General features: G+C 46.7%; 1 protein-coding gene across 3 annotated transcripts in view; it reads right to left on the reverse strand.

The window, feature by feature from the left end:
* Window positions 1-2,967: 2,967 nt before the first annotated feature.
* The window catches only part of MB21D2 (Mab-21 domain containing 2), a 65,176-nt gene continuing 46,777 nt past the window's right edge, over window positions 2,968-21,366 (reverse strand). For all 3 annotated transcript variants that reach the window (XM_026045310.1, XM_026045309.1, XM_026045308.1), the window contains one exon: window positions 2,968-6,230. In XM_026045310.1, coding sequence (XP_025901095.1) covers window positions 4,966-6,230 — 1,265 coding nt within the window. In that variant the 3' untranslated portion in view covers window positions 2,968-4,965. The remainder of the gene's footprint in view (window positions 6,231-21,366) is intronic.

Raw genomic sequence — 21,366 nt, forward strand, 5'->3', positions numbered from 1 at the left:
AAACGCCAAAGTGTGCTAAATATAAAGCTGAATTTCTCCAAACACAAAATGTGTCMGCAAGAGGTCCTTGGCACAGCAACTTCTTAAAATCTGTATGTWTTTCTTTTTTGTTTTGTTTWTGACCCCTTTCTCCTTCTTTAGCCTTTGCCCCTTCTGGTTATTTTCATTACTGGAGAGCTCAATGGAGCGATTGGATGGAAGTAACTTTGTAAGTTATGTGATGATGTTAAGAGTCCATCAGTTCACCCCAAGCAAGGCTGGCAGGAGGAAGATGATGTACTTGCTGCAGTTAAAAGTAGGCTATTTGCATGCTGAATATTTTTAATCACTGAGCAATGCCAAGAGAATATGAACATCATTGCACTCAGTTACCCAGTGACCTTTTAAACACACTTGCTTTAATACAACACAAAACAGCAAAATGTTTCCAGCAAAGAAAAAAGTGTACAGAAATGTTTTTAGATAACATGACTGAGTAGAGCTGGATTTAAGCACCTTTACACCTGCCACGGAGGACAGCTGTGCAACCTTCAGGAATACAAAGGAGTCCTAAGGCATTATCAATTGTTTTTACTTCTGTCCCCAGATCTACCAGACAATTTAATTAATAGATCACAGGCTGCTTGTCACTGGTGCATGGTAGGCAAATAGCAGTAAGGGGACATGTTGGGTGAAAGCAATTTCTCTGTAGACTGCTCCCAAACTGGGACCTGTGGATTACTTCTCATGACCCACTACCTTTGCCAAGAACGGGTAAAGCCACAGATATCAGGAGTGACTGCTGTTTTTCAATGCCTTAGTCACTCTGTGTATTTGTAGCAGTTATTATTACCCTCAGAAAARAGACCAAAGAGTAGAAAGGCACAGAATTTAGATGCCCTGTCAAGCCCTGAACTGCCAAATCTTGTATCAAGGTTACTYCCACTGGAACAAGGCAGTTGGCCAAAGTCAAAGAACTTAGACCAAAATTAAAAGCAATTTCTCAGAGTGATATGAGGACAGCAGACAAAACAGATCGCTAAAGAACAGTTCTTCCAATGGCTTTTTGGAACCAGCTCTTGCATAAGGTATTGAATGGTGAAACGCTCTCCAACATTTTGCGCGGTCTCCTTCAATGAGCGACTGTTAATGCTCAGTTGCAGTTTTCTGGCTGCAGCAAAAGCATTTCTCTGTGCTGGAGTAATGGAAAAAAAGGGCAGAAACCTATTTATCACAGCCAGCCAGAAGTGATCAAGGCAACACATAATGTGCTTGAAGGAGCAGAAACTCTGCAGGCTTTCACAAAGCTACAGAGCTGTTTGTTGTTTGCTTCTCCTTCAACTACCGGAACATGCCCTCTCACCAGTACAGCTGAGAGGTAAATATCCCTCTCTTGACTGGCATTTCCATCAGTTCTGCAGCAATTCACACGTTCTCCCAAGCAGGGCTGGGTCTCCCAAAAGAAGCTCCACGGAACTGGTCAAAGCAGGTGCTTTTCTGACGTGCTAGTGGCCAGAAGCCCTAGGGAAAGAGCAAAGGTAAAAGCTTGTCCCAAGAGTAGGACAAGAGGGACACCCACAGGGGCACACTGAGGAACGAGAGAGGAATTTCTAAAGGGCACTTCTTCATTTTTGATGCCTTGCAGCAYGAGCTTCTTGGCTGGATCTCCCCTCCGCTGGAGCAGTGTAGGAGGGCAGTGTTATACAGACAACTATATGAGGCCTCCTACTTAGTTACTTACATGGCCAGTCTCCCACTAATTGTCCCCATCCTTTTTCAACATTGCTGCCAAGAGACAGAAGCCAGCATGGAGGCAGATAATGGGTAAAAGCAAAAAATCCTTTCTTCTTTCCTCRTGTTACCGCATCTGGCAGCGTGTGCAGAACAGAAGTCCCATTGAGAGTTGAGCTGACAGCACTGACCTCTCTCCCTTTGACATCAGTGGGGAGGGAGTCTGAAGGAAAGACACTTCATTGCTAGTTAAAGCAAAACCCCTCTACGTTATATGTTTGCTAAATCACTTAAGTCTTCCCTTTTAACCCCTGTGGGAAAGGTAGTCTGAAATACTTGTGTGAAGGATTTTTAAGAACCCCTCCAATAGGGAAAGCATTACATTCCCCTTGAAAGGTGCAAGGTAGAGTGAGAAATCTAAAGGCCTTTGGTACCAAAACTGTCTCAAGTGCTTTGAAAGCCCATTTGATACCTACTCAATTTGAAAGTCTGTCCTAGCACACACTGCAAGGCGAGAGGGAATGGTAAAAGGAGGTGGAAATAAAGCCTTTGGTGTTCTCCAGTGTAAAAAGCAGACCCCATCTCTCTGAGTCAGCAACCTGCCTCTAAGTTGAACCATGAAGTGTGTGAATCAGCAAATGCCAGACAGATTCAAAACCACCTGGAGTTTAGGATTCTGCTTCCTTGGAAGACCAAGGGTCCAGTCAAAGGACCRTAAGTGTTCTCAGAGTTACCTGGGAGGCTGAGAAAGCGCCAAACCTCCTCTCTCCCCAAATACACACACATTTTCCTCATAACGCATTAAGAACAAGATAGATACTTTTCAAAACATTTTTTTAATTAAAAACAACAAAAAGAAAAGGAGCACACAGCAGAGCTTGACCTGGCCTAGCCAAGCTGCTGGTCACCAGGATGCTGAAGTGGCACAAGGAAGGCCGAGCTGTTTCCTGCGCAGGTCGGGAGCTCCGGCACGGACGCGGGGACTCGCAGCGGGAAGCTCCCGCTCTGCCTGCTGGGCTGCTGCTGCTGCTTGGTGCTGAGCGCCTCTCCCTCGCATGGTGAAGGGAAATACCATCCAGGAGCCACAACTCTTTTCCCAACGGATGAATCGCTGAAAGTCCCAGGGGCTTGGGAGAAAAAAAACGAAGCGTAACAAAACAAAAACCCCACAAAACATTTCAATGAATTGGCATTTTCCAGCCACTTCTGGAGACGCTTCCCAGTCGGCTCTCCTGTCTCTCCCTGCAGCTTACACAAGTTTCAACAGACACTCATCTTTGGCAACAGCCACATCATTAGGACTCAGCTCTGCTTCCACTGAAGTCAACGCACATCCTTCCCCAGGCCCCAGCTGCAGCTGTGCTGGGGCTCCTGCTCACCAGCCAATTGTCCTCCAGCTTGTGTAAGAGAACATCTGTAAATTCAAGTAAATGTGAATGCACTAGCTGCAGCCCTGGAGTGAAGGATTCAAATATGACCAAGAGATGAAGAAGCCAAAGTGACTTAGGAAGTCASCTGGGCACGAATTCAGGTATTTAAACATCCCTGCCACCTGACAAGCTAATGCAGTTTCCAAAGCTCCTGTGTTGCTCCACCAGCCTGGTCTCTGTAACAGAAAGGCTGGGCTAAAAACATGACACCTTTTTTTCATACACAACTTTCAGACTATTTCAACTGTCAGAATTTACCAGCTATGTGCCGTATTTGTCTGTCAAATATTTAAAAAATAATTCAACCTGCCCTAATAATCACATTTTACAACATGCATCAAGTTTGGATCAGAACAGCTTCTCTGGGATAATCAGTAAACCCAAACTGCTGATTTAAGGCCTAAATATCAGTCACTGGCCAGCCAGCCACAAAAGGCCACTCCATCCTTGAACTCTTGGAGTTATTTTTGGCTCAGACTAACTCTTGTTACCGYACATCTTATCCTACACACAAAAGGAAAGCGATTGTGTTTTGCAGAGAACAAGGCTACTGTTGCACTACAAGTTTACATACAAACACAACTTCTGCAAATATGAGACCTAGGTAAGATCTCGCATGTCCCAGCTACGTCAGACCGCAGGGGTCAAGGGAATGGCAATTGCCATATAGGATCAGGCCTAATACATGCATCACAGAAGCAAGATCGCTCCTTTGCTCTAGGTCTGGTCACTTTGCACATACCACTGCTTTAGCGCTACATCCTTATCTAATGGTAAACCTGTTTCAACAACATGCAATACATATTAATGCAATATGCACTGCAGCACACGATAAACACTCAAAGAAATATGCCAATGCCAAAATTTGGCTTCTCACACAGGATGGGGCTAACAAGGAAGAGTCTTTTACAAAAGACAATCAAGTAATTGTCACCTGAAACCATGAGATCCAAAGGGCCTCCAGCAATCTGCAATATTGGGACCTAATAACAGAAGCTAATTGATGGAGAAAGAAACACAAACAGTGGGGCTGAGGTAATGGCAGAGATTTCATTAGTGCAATTAACATTTATAATGGTATGTTCTTTAATAGAATTTAAATAAGGCTTTGAATAATTACACACACTAAAACTAACATTCCATAACCTTATTCTGCACGGAAAAGCAGCAGAAACATCTCTCTGGACTGTACAAGGTCCAATTATGAACAATTACATTCAAAAAGTAGTTTAAAACAAAAACAACTCTTCCCCTCAAAAGCTGCATCACCATTTCTCTAAAGTCAACTTTCTCCTCTACTGTGAGAAGTGTGAAGAACAGATGAACAGGGCTTCAGCCCCATGGGTTTGGCCTCATCAAATTGCCAGTAATGCTTTCCAGCCTAGAGTCTCTCATCATTTCTTTAGGGTGACGGAAGCTCACGGAAAGAAAAAGAGAATTTCCCAAGCAATGGAAGGTGAGTTCTCCCTTCACTGGCCCAAAAACATACATAAATTATGGAAGCTTGAAAAAAAATTATATATAACACAGGTATGTGTGTTAATGGGATCTGTTCTCCTTTAGAAGCTACTCACAGACAATAGGGCTGGGTGGGCTAAAAAACCAAACGCAGCGTAGGAAACCATAATATACTGTTTCAAAATCTGCACTGTCCTGCAGAACCAGGAATTATAATTTATTCATATTGTTCTCAACAGATCCAATATATGCTGGATATGTAAAAAACAAGCGACCGAGTCATCAAGAAAAATCAACCAAGAAAACCTACACACCGTAAGAGTTCTTTGAAACAAAACAAAAACTCCAAAGAAACATTGAGGAAAGCTCAGAAAAATTTATCGTCGATTCTGAAGTGGGGCCTCGTGACGTCATCGGGGTTGATGAAGACCGAGATGGACTTCCCCGGGTTCTCAGTCACTAACTGCTGCAACTTTTTGGCTAATCGGTCGTCAGGCTGGTTGGTGTCTCCTCCATCCGACTGCGGGGAGGGGATGCTGGTGGTGCTGCCCCGCCGCTGGAGCTCCAGCGTTAGCCGGTTGGCCGCTTTGACGTGTTCGATGGCAGTTCGAAGGTGTTCGGCAGGGTCTGAGCGCACCGAGGACAACTTCCGCGCGTGCAGCATGACCGTCTCTTCAGAGAGGTGCTCCAGCATGTTGCACTGGGGGATAAAATAGTTAGGGCACATCTTGTTGACCAAGCAGTGCTGGAGGTCATCAATGAGACCCAGGAGGAAATGAGCAGCGTAATCCTCCTGAGACAAGTAGCTGGCTGGTAGCCTGTCGCAAGCCCAAAGCATCATGCTCCGTAAATGATAGGGGCTAATGGCTTTGGGGCGGGAAAGCAGTTTGATGATGATAGCTTTGCAGGCCTGATAGGCTTGCATGAGGCTGCTGGAGATGCACTTTTTCAGCTGCACTTCACTTCTGGCAAATGAGAGCCTCCATTCATTGTCCTTCTTCCCCTTGTAGGAGCATGCAGGCACTAAGTAAAACCCACTTATGACTTCCTCCTCTGTGATCTTCCCATCCCAAAAGTGGTTCTCCATCAGCCAACTCTGGGCCACTGCTGGCCAACCCTTGAAGGACACCACAGGGACAATGTCATACAGCATGCGGCTGCTGCCCACTCCCAAAATGATAGATATGATAGTCCCGTTTTTCTCTACCTTCTCCACCTTAGGCATCCCTCGCTGAGGCTTTTTCTGGATCTCAGACAGGACAATGCTAATGGAGTCATAGAACCAGTCTGCTACTTTTGTTGGCGAGAAGAAATAATTCGTAGCTCCGTTGATATGGTCCACGATGGTGCAACAGTCCTTCCACTTGCTGATGGTTCCTTCGTCAAAGAGCCGAAGGCTCAGCCAGGAGTGGCACAAAGCCGAGTGGCGCATGTCCAGYGTGACCGGTTGGTTGCGATCGTGCAGCTTCAGCGCGGGCACCAGCAGGGTGAAGTCCATGTCATAGTCTGTCCCTCGCGCATAAACATTCAGCTCATCGAGGTCAATGTCCACCACACCTTCCCGCACGCCGCCCGAAAGCAGCAGGTATTCATTGGCTACAGGCAGCTTCTGGTCAAGTTTCTGCACCATGCCTGCAAAAAAAAAAGGAGAGAGAGGAGTCCTTTTAACAGAAGCCAAACAGATTTGGGATTCCCAGGTTAACCAGGTTTAAAACTTATCCATGTTTAGAGGAAAAATGAGCAGCCATGGGTAGCTAACTGTTAGAGTGACACTAATTTAAACCAGTCCCACCTGACTCAGGGACAAAACACCACCCGCACCCTGGAAATGGGTGAAGTTCATCCTAAAACTGGGAGCAACAGAAAAAAAGCAGAAGCCTCTGTCAAAGCAGAGCTAAGCTATTTGCAGGGCTACACTTAACTTAAACTTCCTATAAGTCAGTTTTTCACCATATTTCACCTCACTTCCATCACATCCAAATGCTCCTCTCTGAATTTGAAAAAGAAATGAGAAGATTAAGTGACCAACTGTTCTTATTTTCCGATAGAAGAGAAAAGCTGGACTGGCATAGTGAGGTTTGGCTGAATGAATGCTATAGCTACAAACATTACTGCAAGCAGGTGAAATCCTAAACTGGATTTTACTGAAATGATAGTACTGTGCCATAAAATATCTGATGAGCTCCTCACAGCACAGCCATGAAGACACATTACTATTTTCTCTACCAAAGCCAGACACCACCCACCCAATCTGCACTGCCTGCATCAATTCTGCAAGCCTTTATTTATTTAATTACTGTGTACTTTAGCCATATCATTATATTTTGTTCCTAAAATTTTAATCGCAGAGACTCCACATAGTACTTCAGATATTAGCATCTCAATCAGTGCTCAAATTAGGCTTAAAATTGAGCTCTCTACTTAGATTGCTCCTGCTACTTAGGCTGTTTCACTCCTCATGTCCATTTTGTGGTTAAAGCTCTCGATTCTTTCCCACAGTAAGTTCAGAAAACACACCCAAGCCATGAGAAATATCAGTCCGGTGACTCTGGATGAAGACACTGAATCTCTTACAATTGCTGCAAGAGAAATGTATCATTATTTCTTACAAGCACAAATGTATGAACTTATTTTTATTGGCATGCATTACTTCRTAATGCACTATGGTCTGTTTACACTGAGAGTGCTCTAATTTAGACCTTCCAGTTGGAGGAAGCCATTCTTACAGAGACATCAGTGAGGATGAACAGCAAGAGGCACGAGAAGGTGAGCCAGAGAGCTATAAATCAAACTATCAGAGCAGGAACCACAGACAGATACATTAGGAGGTTCCAGGAGAAGGAAAYAGCACTTGAGGAGTGCTCAGCTAATCCCGTTTCATCATCTTGCCACCTGCTGTTACCCATGCTTCACTAAAAGAATAATAATAAAAATAAAACACCACCCACAAAAAACCTTGTCAACCTCATTTTCTGAGACTTTCCTAATCCATAGAATGACGAAGTCTCGTACAAGTTTCTCTATACCTCAGGCTAAATAAGCAGTGGTCACTCCTTTTTCACACACAGAAAAGAGATTTTTTAAAGTATTTGGGTGCAGCTTCCAGCTGACTGGCATCACTTCTGGAGTCAGTACAGATCCGCTGCTTCCAAATTCTGTCCTTGAATTAGGGCAAGGAGCCTTGAGACTTTAGAGCCCAGTCACAAGTTGAGCCCTGAGGTAGAATCTGGGTCAGTCATACCACAAGGCAGTACCTAATATTAGTGTGGGTCAGTACAGCTGCTCAGGACACGCCAGGGTCCCGATGGCCAGTCCTGCACTCATACTGAGCCTAAATTCTCCACTCATGACTATGATCTGTGGCATTTACCACAGCAGATGCTGCTGTGGGAGGCACACAGAACATAATCACCCTACAGAAGAAACACTCAACAGCAAGTGGAGCTTAACCTGTACTTTTTAAATCACAGCATATGTATAATATACACACATATATAATATTTATAAACCTTGAAAGCCTGAGAGCAGGACCACTTCTGCAGCATTTCTCCTACCCCATCACACAGCACCGTGGGCCTCAGCAGCACAAAGCAGAGCTTGCAGCGCTCTGCAACTGGGTGGATTGCAAAAGCCCAGGCAGCAAAGAGGAGGCTTCCACTCCCCGTGGGTGGAAAACACTTCAGGAAGAGTGATCCCATAGACAGAACCCTTCCACAAATTGTCATCCAGGCACTCCCACAGAAGAGTCGCTTTGCTTCCTTACAATAGAGGGGGAAAAAAGAAGAGCGAGTGAGAGAGAACACCAAATCTCAAGCATTCTTGCAGCAGGAAATGCTTTCTGCCCACAGAACACTCTTTACACCTTCCTGAGGGAGAAAACGTTTTGTGTGCTCCCCAGGAAAACTGKCTTGCAAAGCTATAGATACCCAAAAAGGGAAAAATGCAGAATACTGCTAGTAGGCCACTTCCTTTTCCCTCTTCAGCACTCTTCAATCTAACAGCAGAGGAGAAACATAAAAAGTATTCAGGCAACAGCTCTAGAAAATGACTTAATACATTACCAAAATCTCTCTAGCTGGATGGCTGTAGAGTTTAAACCCAAACCCTTGTACTCTGTGTCACACAGAACTTCTCCTTCAAGGCCTGGACCAGGAATATCTGCTGATCCAATTTTAAGTTGTGGATCAGGGGGTTGAGCTGAATTCCCCTTGAGGAAAATATATTTAGAATAYGCATAGTGTGTTATATAAATACCTGGGCAGGCCAAATCCAGGATACACTAAGGCTTTTGGGGTTTGCTGTGTGCTCAAGCTGCTTCCCCCCACTCCTTACTCATATATTTATTTAATATAAGAAAGGAAATCAAGGAACTTGTTAGCAAATATTATGTAGCATACACTACCCTGGCAAAACACTTTCATCCCATGTTCCAACAAATTAAACACCAGGTCAGAACACCATGTGTCCACGCAGCAGAAACAGGCACTCGAGCCCAGCAGGCATGCAAGTACAAATACAGAGAAAAATAACCAAGATTGGTACTTGACTCTAGTGCTTGAGATAATGGCAACAACAAGCCAAATGGAGCTGCTGCTTCTCATCTCAGTACCGTGAACAGATGTGGGTTGGGATAACAGATAATCCTGTGAAATTTCTAGAAATCCTGGGGAGTTTCTATAAAAGCTGAATCCAGAAATCCTACGGACGAACGCAGAAATTTTTACTTCAGCTGCAAGTCCAAATGTTTGCCATCAGAATACATTCTGAAATGCTTAAGAAGTCACTTGCTGCTGCCAGCCAAAACATATAATTTGCAGGTATACTTTGTGTAACGTTCCCTTGAAAAAGTTGTTTTGAAAGCTGGTATTTTAATATCTGATATTTGTCAGATTTAGGTTCACTTACCATTGATGTCTAAAGTGTTTGCAGAAGCTCTGTAACTAGTTTAAGACTCCTTCAAGCTTGGTAATGTAACAGGTAAGAATGCTTATAAGCATGAGAAATGGAGAGAATAGAAAAATCAAGAGCAGCACATGTAGGCCAAGCTTGCTGGTTAGTTTACTAAGCAGCCAATTCAGAGTAACACAGGTGAGCAAATTAGTTCCACAAACACAATTCCACTCTACTGCTGTTCCTTCAGTGACAGGAAATAGGTTTTATTTTTATTCCAAGCACTGTGAAACGAGGAGAAGAAAAAAAGGACAGAGCAAAGAGATTTTACATTTACGTAACATCTGCATTTGGGATACATCCTTGAATGAACTGGGACTCTGATGCACATGACAGAGAGATTATTCTGTCCATTAAAAAAGGCAGGAGAGGAAAAAAAAAAAAAAAAAGGCAGCAGAAAGCTCTCAATCCATTACAGAATTTCAGGTGAATTGGTTTCATATCCATCACACTGCGTACAGAGATGCTGCTATTTCGTGATAGGTTTTGCATAAATAAGGAAGAACCTGAAAACTGGTCCTTGAAGAAAGCAATCACAAGAGAAAAAAAAAACCCATATTTCTAACACATGCATTTCCTAACTTTGGGTTCCTTCCTGATGCAGCCATTTCTGCCTCAGGAAAATGTGAGCAAAGAGGTCATTCTGTCAGGCAAGGTTTGCAGGCTGGTTCAGAAAGCAAATGCAGTCCCTCACCAGATTTTCTTCAGTCTCTTAGGGCTACATACGCATTTTATACTTCACCCGCACAGAAGGCAAACAAGAGGCTGCTCAGCTATGAAAGACACCTCGCCTGGGCTGCCAAAGACCTCCAGGGCACGATGTTCCGCAAGGATGCGCAAAGCTTGGCCATAAGGTGCACAGCCAGGGATATGCTCGCTAGAAAAAAGTGCCCTTTCTCCCGAGAAGAAAAGACCCCAGGCTAATGGGAAGAGGCTGCCTGAAGGCAGCTCTGCACGGAGGTCAACAAGTGAAAATGGTGTTAGGGAGCTGTTTTTCCTTGTTACTGTGCTTTCTCTGACTTTGCCATCGAGCCTGATTTCAGAAGCAGCACAAGGTTGTCTAGCTATTACAAACAGCTGCAGTAGGGAATAAACATCCCTGGGTCTTGCCTTTCATCCCCTTGCTGCAGTTGGGAAGAAGCCAGAGGGACCCCCCTCCCACCCCATGCACAGACCCAGGCACGAGGGCTGTGGGTGCAGGCAAGGAACAAGGAGCATCCACGAGCGACTGGGAGAACTGGGACACTCAGGTGCCTTGCACACATCAACACATCCATGTGGGTAGAGAAGACAGACCTGGACAAAATTAGCAGCATCCCTGCCCTAGCTCTTCTCTTTATCTTGCACAAAAGATAAAAAAAAAAAAAAAAAAAAAAAAAAAAAAAAAAAAAAAAAAAAAAAAAAAAAAAAAAAGGCAGCAGAATTAAAACTAAGCATTTCTTCAGAGAAATTCAAAACCAGAGCTGGTTTTCCCACTGATACCTTCTTGCCTTTTCATCCCCTTCTTCCTTCTCACTTTGCAGGTAATCTCATCTCCACAAAACAAGAGGTTTGGGAGCTCATTTCCTCAATCGATAGCAATGATGTGGTGTTCTGGCACTAATCATTGGTTGACCTTGCATTTAAAGTGCGCCCTCTCCAAACCATTAGCCTATACCCTGGCAGAAGACTGTAATTTGCAGCCACTGTCTTGCACAGACTTGGCCACTGTCTTAATGAACATTCCTCAGTAATCCTATTCAAAGAAAAAACAAAAAGGCAAACACTGAACTACGGCTTTGCATCCCCAACAGCTGAGAAGAAACCCTGCTACATCCCCCTTGTGAAAGAAATGAGCCCCAGTGCCCGCTGACATGGCGAGCTTTATGCTTTAAGTTCTCTGTAAATCCAGCCCTGAGGCCCCAGGGATGAGCGAATTCCCGCAAAGGGAAACTCTCCAGAGGGCTTCCAGGAAGCCATCATGTCTCCGAGGAGAGCAGAAATGCTGGGAATTGCTTGTGATTCAAGAGATCTGTTTTGCCCTCATTTTCTCAGAGGCTCCAGCAAGCAGCAGCACAGGGTCCTTGCAGGAAGCTTGCTCTGTGGGATTACATGGGCTGACTTCCAGGTATATTTTCTGGGATACACAGGAATGTGTCACTGGGAAAGGAACCACGCATGGGGAGGGGAAAGCAGAGCCCGGGATCTCAGACAAGCTGAGCCCGTGTAACTGAGACACTGACCTGGAAGGAGGGGAAGTGCCCCCTTCACGTGAGCCGGGTGCTCAAACCCACTATCCTGGAGGACCCTCAAGCCACAGCATCTGGGGAACAGACACGTGGCAGGGCCACAGCACCAGCCCCACACACCCTGCCCTACCTCCCTGCTTTCCACGGGTGCATCCATGCACAGCATGCAGCAGTTAGGGCTTCAGACTCTTCCTCACAGTTCCTCCCCTGGCAGACGGGCAGCCTTGGGCATCTTTCCTTAAGCTTCTCCTCGACACACTCTCTGTATAAAATCCTTAGCCTCCTGTTGGCTCAAAATTAAAGGAAGTTTGACCAGACAATAAGAAAGTGCTTTGAATTGCTCAGAGGGCACTAAAAATACCCATCAGATGTTATTAGCTGAGAACAAATTTGTAAGCTCATGATAAATCTTAAGGGTCTCTGCTTTGGTCAGGCAATTCTCACCCTTGGCTGCTGAAAGAAACACTACGAAATCCCAGGCTAGTCAAAAAAAAACCCAAAACCTTGTGTCTTTTTTAGTAAAGGCGCTAGACAGGCACTCTGCAGTTTCTTGACAATTCTGCTGCAAACAGCAGATCCTGCAGAAAAGGAACATTGTTCTAAGGAAAGATCCCTGCAGAGGTCTCCCAGCAATGCCCGTGTGACGCCTGCTGAATTTCAGGGGCTTCTTTAAGGCAGGGATGGGAGGCCAGCTCTAATGCAGCTGCRTTGCACCGATTCTTCTGTTTCCTCCGCTAATTGCAAATCTATTTATGAGCAGCACAAGTTTTTGTTGCCCAGAAGAACTGAACGAGTCAGCTGTTTCGGAGAGCCTTTGGTTACAACACACACTTTGCGAGGCTGCTGGAAGCACGGAGCGGGCAGGAGGGTAGTAGGAAACGGCCTCCAGCGACACCAGCTCAGCCAAACAYGGGAGGTGGGCAAAGGGAGCTGCTGGTTGCAGACTGATGCACCAGCGTCCTACTGACTCGGCTGCTCCTTGTAGAAATCTTGTGATACGGAGACGGAACACACTGCAGGAGCATGGCACCCCCCTTATAAAAGAAATCAGTGTTTTTTTTTTTCCCAAAAAATTTCTTTAAAAACATTCTAAAAAGAGTGTCCCAATTTCTTTCAGCCACCTTGTAGCTGAAATTCTGCATGGCAGTGCAGAAGGACATTTCATGGTGCAGGAGAAAGAAAGACAATCAGACTCCAAGGCACTGCTGCCACAAACATCCAAAACAGAGACAGCAGCAACGCTGCTGCAGTGATCTGGCTGACTAAAATATCCAGGTCTTAGAGATGTTTCTGGAGCTGCAGAGCATACTCAGCTCAGAAGGGGCTCCAGCACCTCTTTTGCCATCAGGGTAGAGCAAACTTTAACAGTCATATTCCAAACCCATGTCCATTTTTCAGCCTGACAGTCTGCTCCAGGGTTACATTATCCAAACAGAGATAAGGGTGTCTGGAAGCAAAGAATAAGGAGGTGTGTGAAAGAGCGGTGTTAGGGCCCATCAACATGGTGATGAGGTCTGAGAGCTGCTACTCACTGAGCAATAGGAAGAAGGGACAGAAAGGCTGTAACAAGAACTGCTGCTACTCCCTGCTTAACTCTGCACCCTGCATGCATATTTTCAAGTGTGCATAAGACACATAAAATTACCTTTGGAAATGGTACAAGATTGCAACCGAAATGCTAGAGAGAAACCGTTCGGGGACACGTTGCTTTATCAGTTCAACTTGCTAGGACACAGCATTCACCTTTGGTAAAGGGTACACAAGCCCTTCTTGGGTCTAGATGGGCTATTTCTGCTCCCACTTACCCTTATAAAGTATGACTAAATACCCAGTGGCATGTTACACAGAGGGAGCTGCACCAGGACTCCCCTCTTAGATGTGCTTGCAAGGTAACAGCAGTGGGCACAAACTAGGTCAAGCTTCTTGAGTGCAAACATGCAGCTCCCTGCGAGAAAGGTTGTCTTGCCCCTTGTCTTCCCAGTCCCTTCACTGCTACTGTGCTCTTTACAAGCGAGTAAGAACAATCTCAGTGCGTTAGATAACACGTCCATCTATCCCAGGATTTTGTCTCGGGCATCTGCTGCTGCCTGCTGTCAAGGGGAAGCATAAGGAGGAGGAAAGTACGAAGTATATTTCCCTCTGCATCCTTCAAGCAGCTTCTGAYTAATTTTCCAAACTAGAGGCAATATTTGCATTTTTTTCTTTAGTAGCCCCCAACAGACTTTTCCCTTGGGAATGTCCCTCATAGCTTTCTAAATCATTTATACTTTTGGTATTGTCAACARCCTACAACATTGTGTTCCCCAAATCACATGTTTTGTCAAAAAGTTTTACCTTTTGCTGGCTTGCTAGGGTACAGGACACCAAATTAAACAGGGAAACTCACCTAGCTGTGGCACCTTCCACAGAGCACTCAGGATTTTACAAGGCTGTTGAAGAGGATGCTTATTTAACCCCATATGTCTGTCAGCACTTGGATGGGCCCTAGTCTTGTTATGTGCTATGTAAAATGTGGTGGCCAGCTCTGAATTCACAGCATTCAAAGGTGACATCTTTGAGGATATCTTCAGAGGTGTAACTTTTACATCTCTGCCATCCCCTGGGAAATGCCTCAGCGGCTCCACTGCTAATTTAGGCCTGCTCCACTGCTGGTTTGTTCAATGCCACTGAAYACTCATCCATAAAATTTAATTTCACCTTTAAGATACCCCCTCAAGAAGCCAACACCAACCCCACTATTTAATACACGGCATTGATGACCCTGTTGGAGAACAGCGGAAAGAGCAAAGAGCAAACTTGCAGACTGTGCAGGAGAAAAGAGGAGCCTGCACCGAGTCCTCAGCCACCCTTGGGCTTTTATTCCAAACTGACAAGTCAGCGCCAGGTGCCTCTTGCAGCAGACACGTGGCAGCTCCAGCGGAGAGCAAAGCCACCCCGTTACGCCCTGGGAACAGGCTCTCCCCACGCTTGCAGAGAAAGCAGCAGCAGGGGCACATGTGCATGGGGGCAGAACAAAACTCCAAGGCTGCGAGGGCACTTGGGGCTTCTCTGCAAAGGCTTTTCGTTCTTAGCTACTGTCTGGGGTTTGTTTGCCTGTCATAAAAGGCCTAGGGTTGCTATGTTTGGGTGCCAGCAGGCGGGCTATGCCCAGGGGAACGTCACCACACCCTGCATCYTGTAACTCACACCGGGGCCTCCATCGTAAATGCGCTCGAGTGGTTCCTGCCAAGCCTGCTTACAGGCTGGCCGGCTTACAGGACTAGCTAATATGTGAGAAATGCTCTCCCCAGCTGTTATGGTATCATTGCATTGGACAGAGGCGTGTCACAATCTCAGCAAGTCACTGCACTATTCTTTATGAGTTGGACCTAACCAATACTGCCCACCCTCCATATCTGCCTCTACTGTAATACCTGGTCCCCTGCATCCTCTACCCAAACGCTGTGAGGAGCCAGCACAGGTGGGCTCAGCAGCGTTTGACCCAACACCAGAAGCACAATATCAGCCCCTAGATTCTCAGATTTTATAGGCAATGTGCACTGGAGCACTGTCATCCTGTGCAGCAGGAAGCACTGTGCAGRTCCCATCTCCAGTGAGTCAATAACCCAGCAGCCATCGAGGACCTCGCATCCCCACAGCAACGGCAGCAGCCAGGAAGAGAGGGCAACAAGAGGAGGAGTTACCAGGAACAGGGCTGGAAATGCTAATGCCAGTTCAAGTGTGATGCCCTCATGGCCCTTTGCAGGGGACTCGCATCCYGTTCTGTCTACTCTGTTCACTTGGGGAAGTTCCAGGAGACCAGGCCCACATATCTTGTAAAGCCTTGCTGTGCTCACCTCACATGAAAAACAGCCTCACACAGGCATTTAGAACAGGCCTGGTGATCTCTCAGCTCAACAGGGTAGCTAAACTGTGAAATGAAAGAGAGAAAAGAAAGCAAAATTGCTGACCAGGTATAAAATTGACAAAATATGTTCCAGAAAGACTTTCTCTCCAATAGCCTAGTCCCAAAGTCCTTTCTCTTATTAAAGTCTAGCAGAAGGAGTGTGAACAGAAGCAAGATTTGGCTCCAAAGAACTGCCAGAAAGTGTGTCAGAAGACCTCATGGAGGTGAACCTCAAAGGCCTCTTGCAAAGGAAGACACTCCTCTGAGCGACACTCAAAGGTGATTCTTCAGATTTCACCTCCTGTCGGGACCTCTTAGTCTGAGTGTCTCAAAAGCTCAGSAGGGAGCAGGACCCCATTCACCAAACCTCCCAGTTTTAAGAGGCAGTGTCCATACCCCAGGCATTTATGAGCAACGCACAGGGATCAAAGTCCCAGCAGTAGCTTCAAGTTTCATACTTTTTCAAGCATTTTGCAAGGAGAACAGGGGAAAGGGGACTAACTTTCAAAATTTAAATCCAAGAATCTAGTAATTTCAGTTTCCCTGAAAATGTGAAAGTTGGAAATACTCCACTTATACTCCATTTATTTAACAGAAAACGTTAGATGACTCCAGCAATAAGACTCAAGGAAGAACATCATATTCGGGTAGATTTTTTTTTTTGTCCCAGCAAATCTGTTGCACTTAAAGTTCCTTCCTTATTGTCTTACACGGTGAATAACCTTGAATTTTAATCCGACAGATTCTCCAATACACCTGTAGCAGTAATAAAACAAATGCATAGTAAAAAGTTTTGTTCACAAGTGCTGATAAAGAAGATAAGCTTGTAAGAGGCAGGTTACTTGGGCAGTAACCTGCAGATCTTTCCCATGAACTCGGCAATAACAAATCTCACTGAATTTCAGACCTGTGTATTGAGACATTGCTGTGAAAAGGCTCTGTAAAATCCCCATATGGATGTCTAGTTCTCTCAGGGCTCTCCATCCTTGGCACAAAAGCACTTCCCAGCACAGGAGGATATTGTCTTAACACAGTCCTGCTTCGGAGTAGGCAACAACTAAYAACTGTCCTCAGCAGTTTCCCACTGACAGCCGGACCTGCTGTGATTAATGGACAAACGAAGATTACAGGCCTCCAGAATCTGCTCACAGTCAATAGAATTAAATGCAGCAGCCAAAAGCAGGGCCACAGGGGCCTGAGTTGGCCCTTCAGCAAGAGGGCCAACTTTGTCCCTGAAGCCCGACAAGGCTGATGTGCAGCTCCCGCCACCAAGCCATGTGAGCACAGTCCTTGTTCCCAGGAACACGGAGGGAAAGGCAGAGGCAGGGACAGAAATGCTGCTTTTCACCGAAGCCGATCGGCGACCACACGCCCGAGGTGCCCTGCGCCGTGCCGTCCTTCCGGCTGGAAACGCTGCTGCCGGCGTGAGGCTGGGGCTGCGGGACGCGGCGTTACCGACCAAACAGGCACRCGGCAGGGGAGGAAAGCGAGTCTGCAGAGCCTAGGGCTTGCCTGGCAAAGAACGAGCAACGGCTTCTTCTTCCTTGTTGTCCTCATCCCAGGGTTTTCTAGAGCGCTCTCCTCTAAACCCGTTCAAATCTCAGAATTGTCAGGTTCTTGCTCCTCACACCTCTCCTGTAAACTAGGACAGAAACTAAACAAAAATTCTCCCACAGAGCTCTAGATTTGTGGGAGAATGACCATTTTCCTCCTTCCCACACAGGTGGCTTACAAAATCATGACACTACTAATGCAACTCTTTTTTTCTGAGCTTTAAGCATCCCACTTTGCTGCTGTTTCTTTACAGCATAACGTYGAGCTTCAAATCCTCTTTCAAACTTCACCACTAGCTACCCAGCCACAAACATGTGAGGGCAGGAAACACTTCCCCGTTGCTACGAGCACGGTTCATTCTCCATGCATGATACCTCCCAGGAGCTGAGGAAAAGGCCACCGAACCGGGGCCGTGCAATCACGGCTGCCGTCAGCAGATGGCACGAACGCCTCAGCGTGGCTTCAGCGCCAACAGGCCTGGGGATTTCATAGTAGAGGAAAAAGAGCCACTGGAAAACAAAAGGCAACAGCTTATTCACACTGCAGTAGGGGCGAGGGAAGGGAACACACACCGGCTTACACACATCCTCCCGGGCACCTGCAGCCTCTGAGGGGAGCAGAACGCCAGGTGGGACACAATCGCGGCCACTAAAGAGAGGGCAGAGCCCTACAGTGCCAGGCTCTCCTTTATCAAACAGATTTGAGACATTATTTTCTTCTAAAGCGCGTCGTAAGTCCTCTTAATAATTGTGCACTGTGCAYGGGGTGGGAGTGAAATGCAAGTTTAGGAGGCAACAAGCTAGAAGACAGACCCCAAACCTGGCTCCGTGTGGTATTTAGYGCCAGTCTGCGATAGCTAAAGGGAAAGGTCAGCACTTTATCCAAACCATCTGTACAGGGCTCCCTTTGTGTCATTTCTTTATTTATGCCCCTTCATATAGCAGCATAACTGAGCAGGAAACACGTATCCTGGCTTGAAAACAGAATGGTTGATGTTTACAGCATCTCTGTAAAAAAAAAAATTTATTGCTCATGCATGTTGATAGGTTATGAAAAGAAAGCATTGCCCCTGAATAAATCATTGCAGGTAGATCTGCTATTTCTTCATTAAAAAACAAGTAAGCTCACAGCAAGCAGGCACCTGCACAGATGCAAAGAAACAGTTCACATGATCAATGCAAAAAGGCACTTCAGTTTAAATGAGACGGAGCCTTTGGGTCATGAAGACTAAATACTGCAAACGTAAAACTGATGCTTAAAACTTGCTGTGCCTTATTTATTTTCATTCTCAGAGCAGAGTGAATACAGCAAAAAGTAAGCTAGATGCTCTGAAAATGAAATGCAGAGGGTGTCAACTAAGAATGCACTGACCCCTATATTTGAGGAGCAGCACTGGGATTTTGTAGTTGTTTCACTGCAATAAATGGATGGACTACCCAGAGATGAGGGAGCAGGGAGGAAGCATTAAGATAAAGGGGGAAAAAAAGCAACAGTGCTTTTATAAAGTAGAGTTTACATGTTTTAATTGAGCCTACAAAGCATCTGGACTAAACAAATTAAGAATGGATCTAAAAAGCAAAACATTTGGGAACCAAAACTAGTTCCCTAGTCAAAGAAATTTGATTGCTGTTTTGTGAGCTTGATTCCGGGGAGATTCCTGATGTGAGCCTGCGCTGTGAGCAATGTGCTGTGCAACGGGCAAGGAGGCTGCAGCCACAGCATGACTCCTCCGGCACTGGAGCCCAGGCGAGCGGGCTGCGTGGCAGCTTATCTCAGGACAAGCAAATGAACAGTGCTCCGGGGTGCCCTCCTGCAGCCCCGCACGTGCCTGCTCTCAGAGAGGCGGCTGTGAACATCTGGCAAGGCACAACACATCTGGGAGGAGGATGTGTCCTTAGAACAAAACCAGAGCATCTTTCCAGCTGGCAGGAATAGCAAAGCTAACTACCAGAAGCAACGTGCCTGTAAAGCTGCTGYGGCACGTGTTACAGCACCGTGCTCTGCAACAGCAAATCAACTCTCAGAGRATCCTGGGCATCTCCTACAAACCCTTCGGAAGCTGCATTTCAATAGCTAGGGCTACACCCACAAGTTAGGCTGGAGCTAGCAGAAACACTGGGGGTGACATGAACATCATCTCTTGCTACCAGAGCTACCCTAAAGCACCCCAGAAATGCTGCTCAGGGGGCTCTCATGGGAGATAACAGTCCAGGTATCTCACTTGCTGCCTCAAGAGGAACATAACCAGTAGCAACCCACACGCTGAACCCATTTCACAGCTCGGACCTGGCTTGCAGCTAAATGAACGTAACCTCTGATGCTTTAGAAAAGGGCACAGGTTAATCCCTCCCATCCCTGTCAGGAATTTGGAATACAGGGAGGTGGATGGATCATCCTGAATCTCCAAACCTGTCCTCCTTTTCCTTCAGTTAAAAGGAGAGGGGCTCCGTGCAGGGCACAGCTGCCAGCCTTGCAGTTTGGCCTCCTGAGATGCACGTCACTGGTTGCAGGAGGGCTGGCAGGAGAAGGCAGTTCATGGATTGCAGGCGGGAGAGCACACGTTTTGGAGAGGCCAGGGCACGCACCTGGCAAAGAGCAGAGGAATCAGCAGAAGTGAATTCAGTGGCCAAGCGGAACTTAGTCTGCAGACCATCTGACACTGAATCCAGTGGCAGGGTCTGGGTGTGAGTTTGGAGAACTGTAGCAGGTTGGACACAAGGGGTGTCCTCCCTCCCTCCCCTTGCTCTTCCATGTCCCACAGCTACCCTGAGCTGGGCTCACAGCAAAGAGAAGCCAGACACCCTGGGATCAAGAGTCGTGCTGCTGAAAGCCCAGGCTATTCAGGTCACAGGCCTGATGCCAGAGTTTGTGCAACACAAGAAATGGCCACAGAAGGAAGTGAAGCAAAGACTGCTTAAGGCAGGGGGGAAAGGCAGGAGTGGGGCTTCAGGGGAGCCCACATGGCTGGAGAGCAGTAAGTGGATCACCTGCAGGAGGGGAGCTGCTCTCCCCTGCTTGCAATGCTCAGCTTGTGAACTGCCCCGCGTAGAGAGAGCCCTCAGACCACGTCTGCATTCCCCAAATAACTGGCTTGAGCAAGAGCAGCCTCTCCCTTCCTTCCGTTCCTGCTCTGCTGTGTTGACCTGGGGCCATGGGCAGCCCATGAGCCCACTATCCCTCTCCTGCAAGTTCCTGCCTTTCCCAGCAAACAGACGGCGGGATCAAAGGCAACTCTGCCAAGCCTGATGTTCAAAACCAAACCAGGAGCTCAAGTACAGGCCTGGCCCGCAGGAACACGCCAGCACTCCCTGCTGCCTTTGCCCCTGGGCTACGAGCTGCCACACTGCATTTCTACACCTCTTCTCACTTCTCAGAAATATAAAAATAAAATAAAAGAGTGGAGAGGGCTCTGAGAGCATCACCTGCTGACTCCAAAAGCTGCAGCTTCAGCAAGAGCATAAAATACAATATCACTCTTGATTAAAAACAGAAATAATAAAGGCAGCTCAGGTACCAGCTGCAGAGGGGCAGCAAGCTCCTCTGCCCAGGGAGCATCCCAGCTCTCCCCCTTGTATGATCCTCTGACAGCTGCCGAGTTGGAGGAAGAAGAAAGAGAAYGAGTAGATAGATGCGCCCCAGTCTCGGGCTTTGGCTCTTTCCAGCAGATTGGCAYGGGCTCTTCCCCGCTCCCTCCGGGCAAGGTGAGCGCAGGGCCACTGCCAGCTCGTGACTCACCCGAACACCAGAGGCGGCCAGGAAACGGGCCGCCCGCCTGCTCCTTCCCAGGGTTATTCACACCCTTTGCTACACGGAGCTGCCTGCTCGAGCGCGTCCCTAGTTGTGGAATGACACAAGCAGGGTTGGGAATGGCYGAGTTTGGAGCCAGATTGCAAACTTCCCTGCTAACAGAGACAAGGGAAAGGAGGATGGCAGGCAATTTTACAACAGTAGTTAGCAAAAGTCCCTGTCACTTGAGCAGTAGCCACAGATATGTTTTGTTTCAAGTCATTTCGGGCTATGACAYAGAGAATAAGCCGTCCTCACCGTTACCTCCACATATCAAGTTAACAGGAACACACAGACTCCCAAAGCCTCCTAACCCTGAAACCCAAAGATGTGCTTACCTTGCATCCAGGTTCTAGCACTAAGT

Source organism: Nothoprocta perdicaria, unplaced genomic scaffold (genome assembly GCF_003342845.1).
Source record: "Nothoprocta perdicaria isolate Ctin4 unplaced genomic scaffold, notPer1 scaffold_4, whole genome shotgun sequence".
NCBI classification, from domain to species: domain Eukaryota; kingdom Metazoa; phylum Chordata; class Aves; order Tinamiformes; family Tinamidae; genus Nothoprocta; species Nothoprocta perdicaria.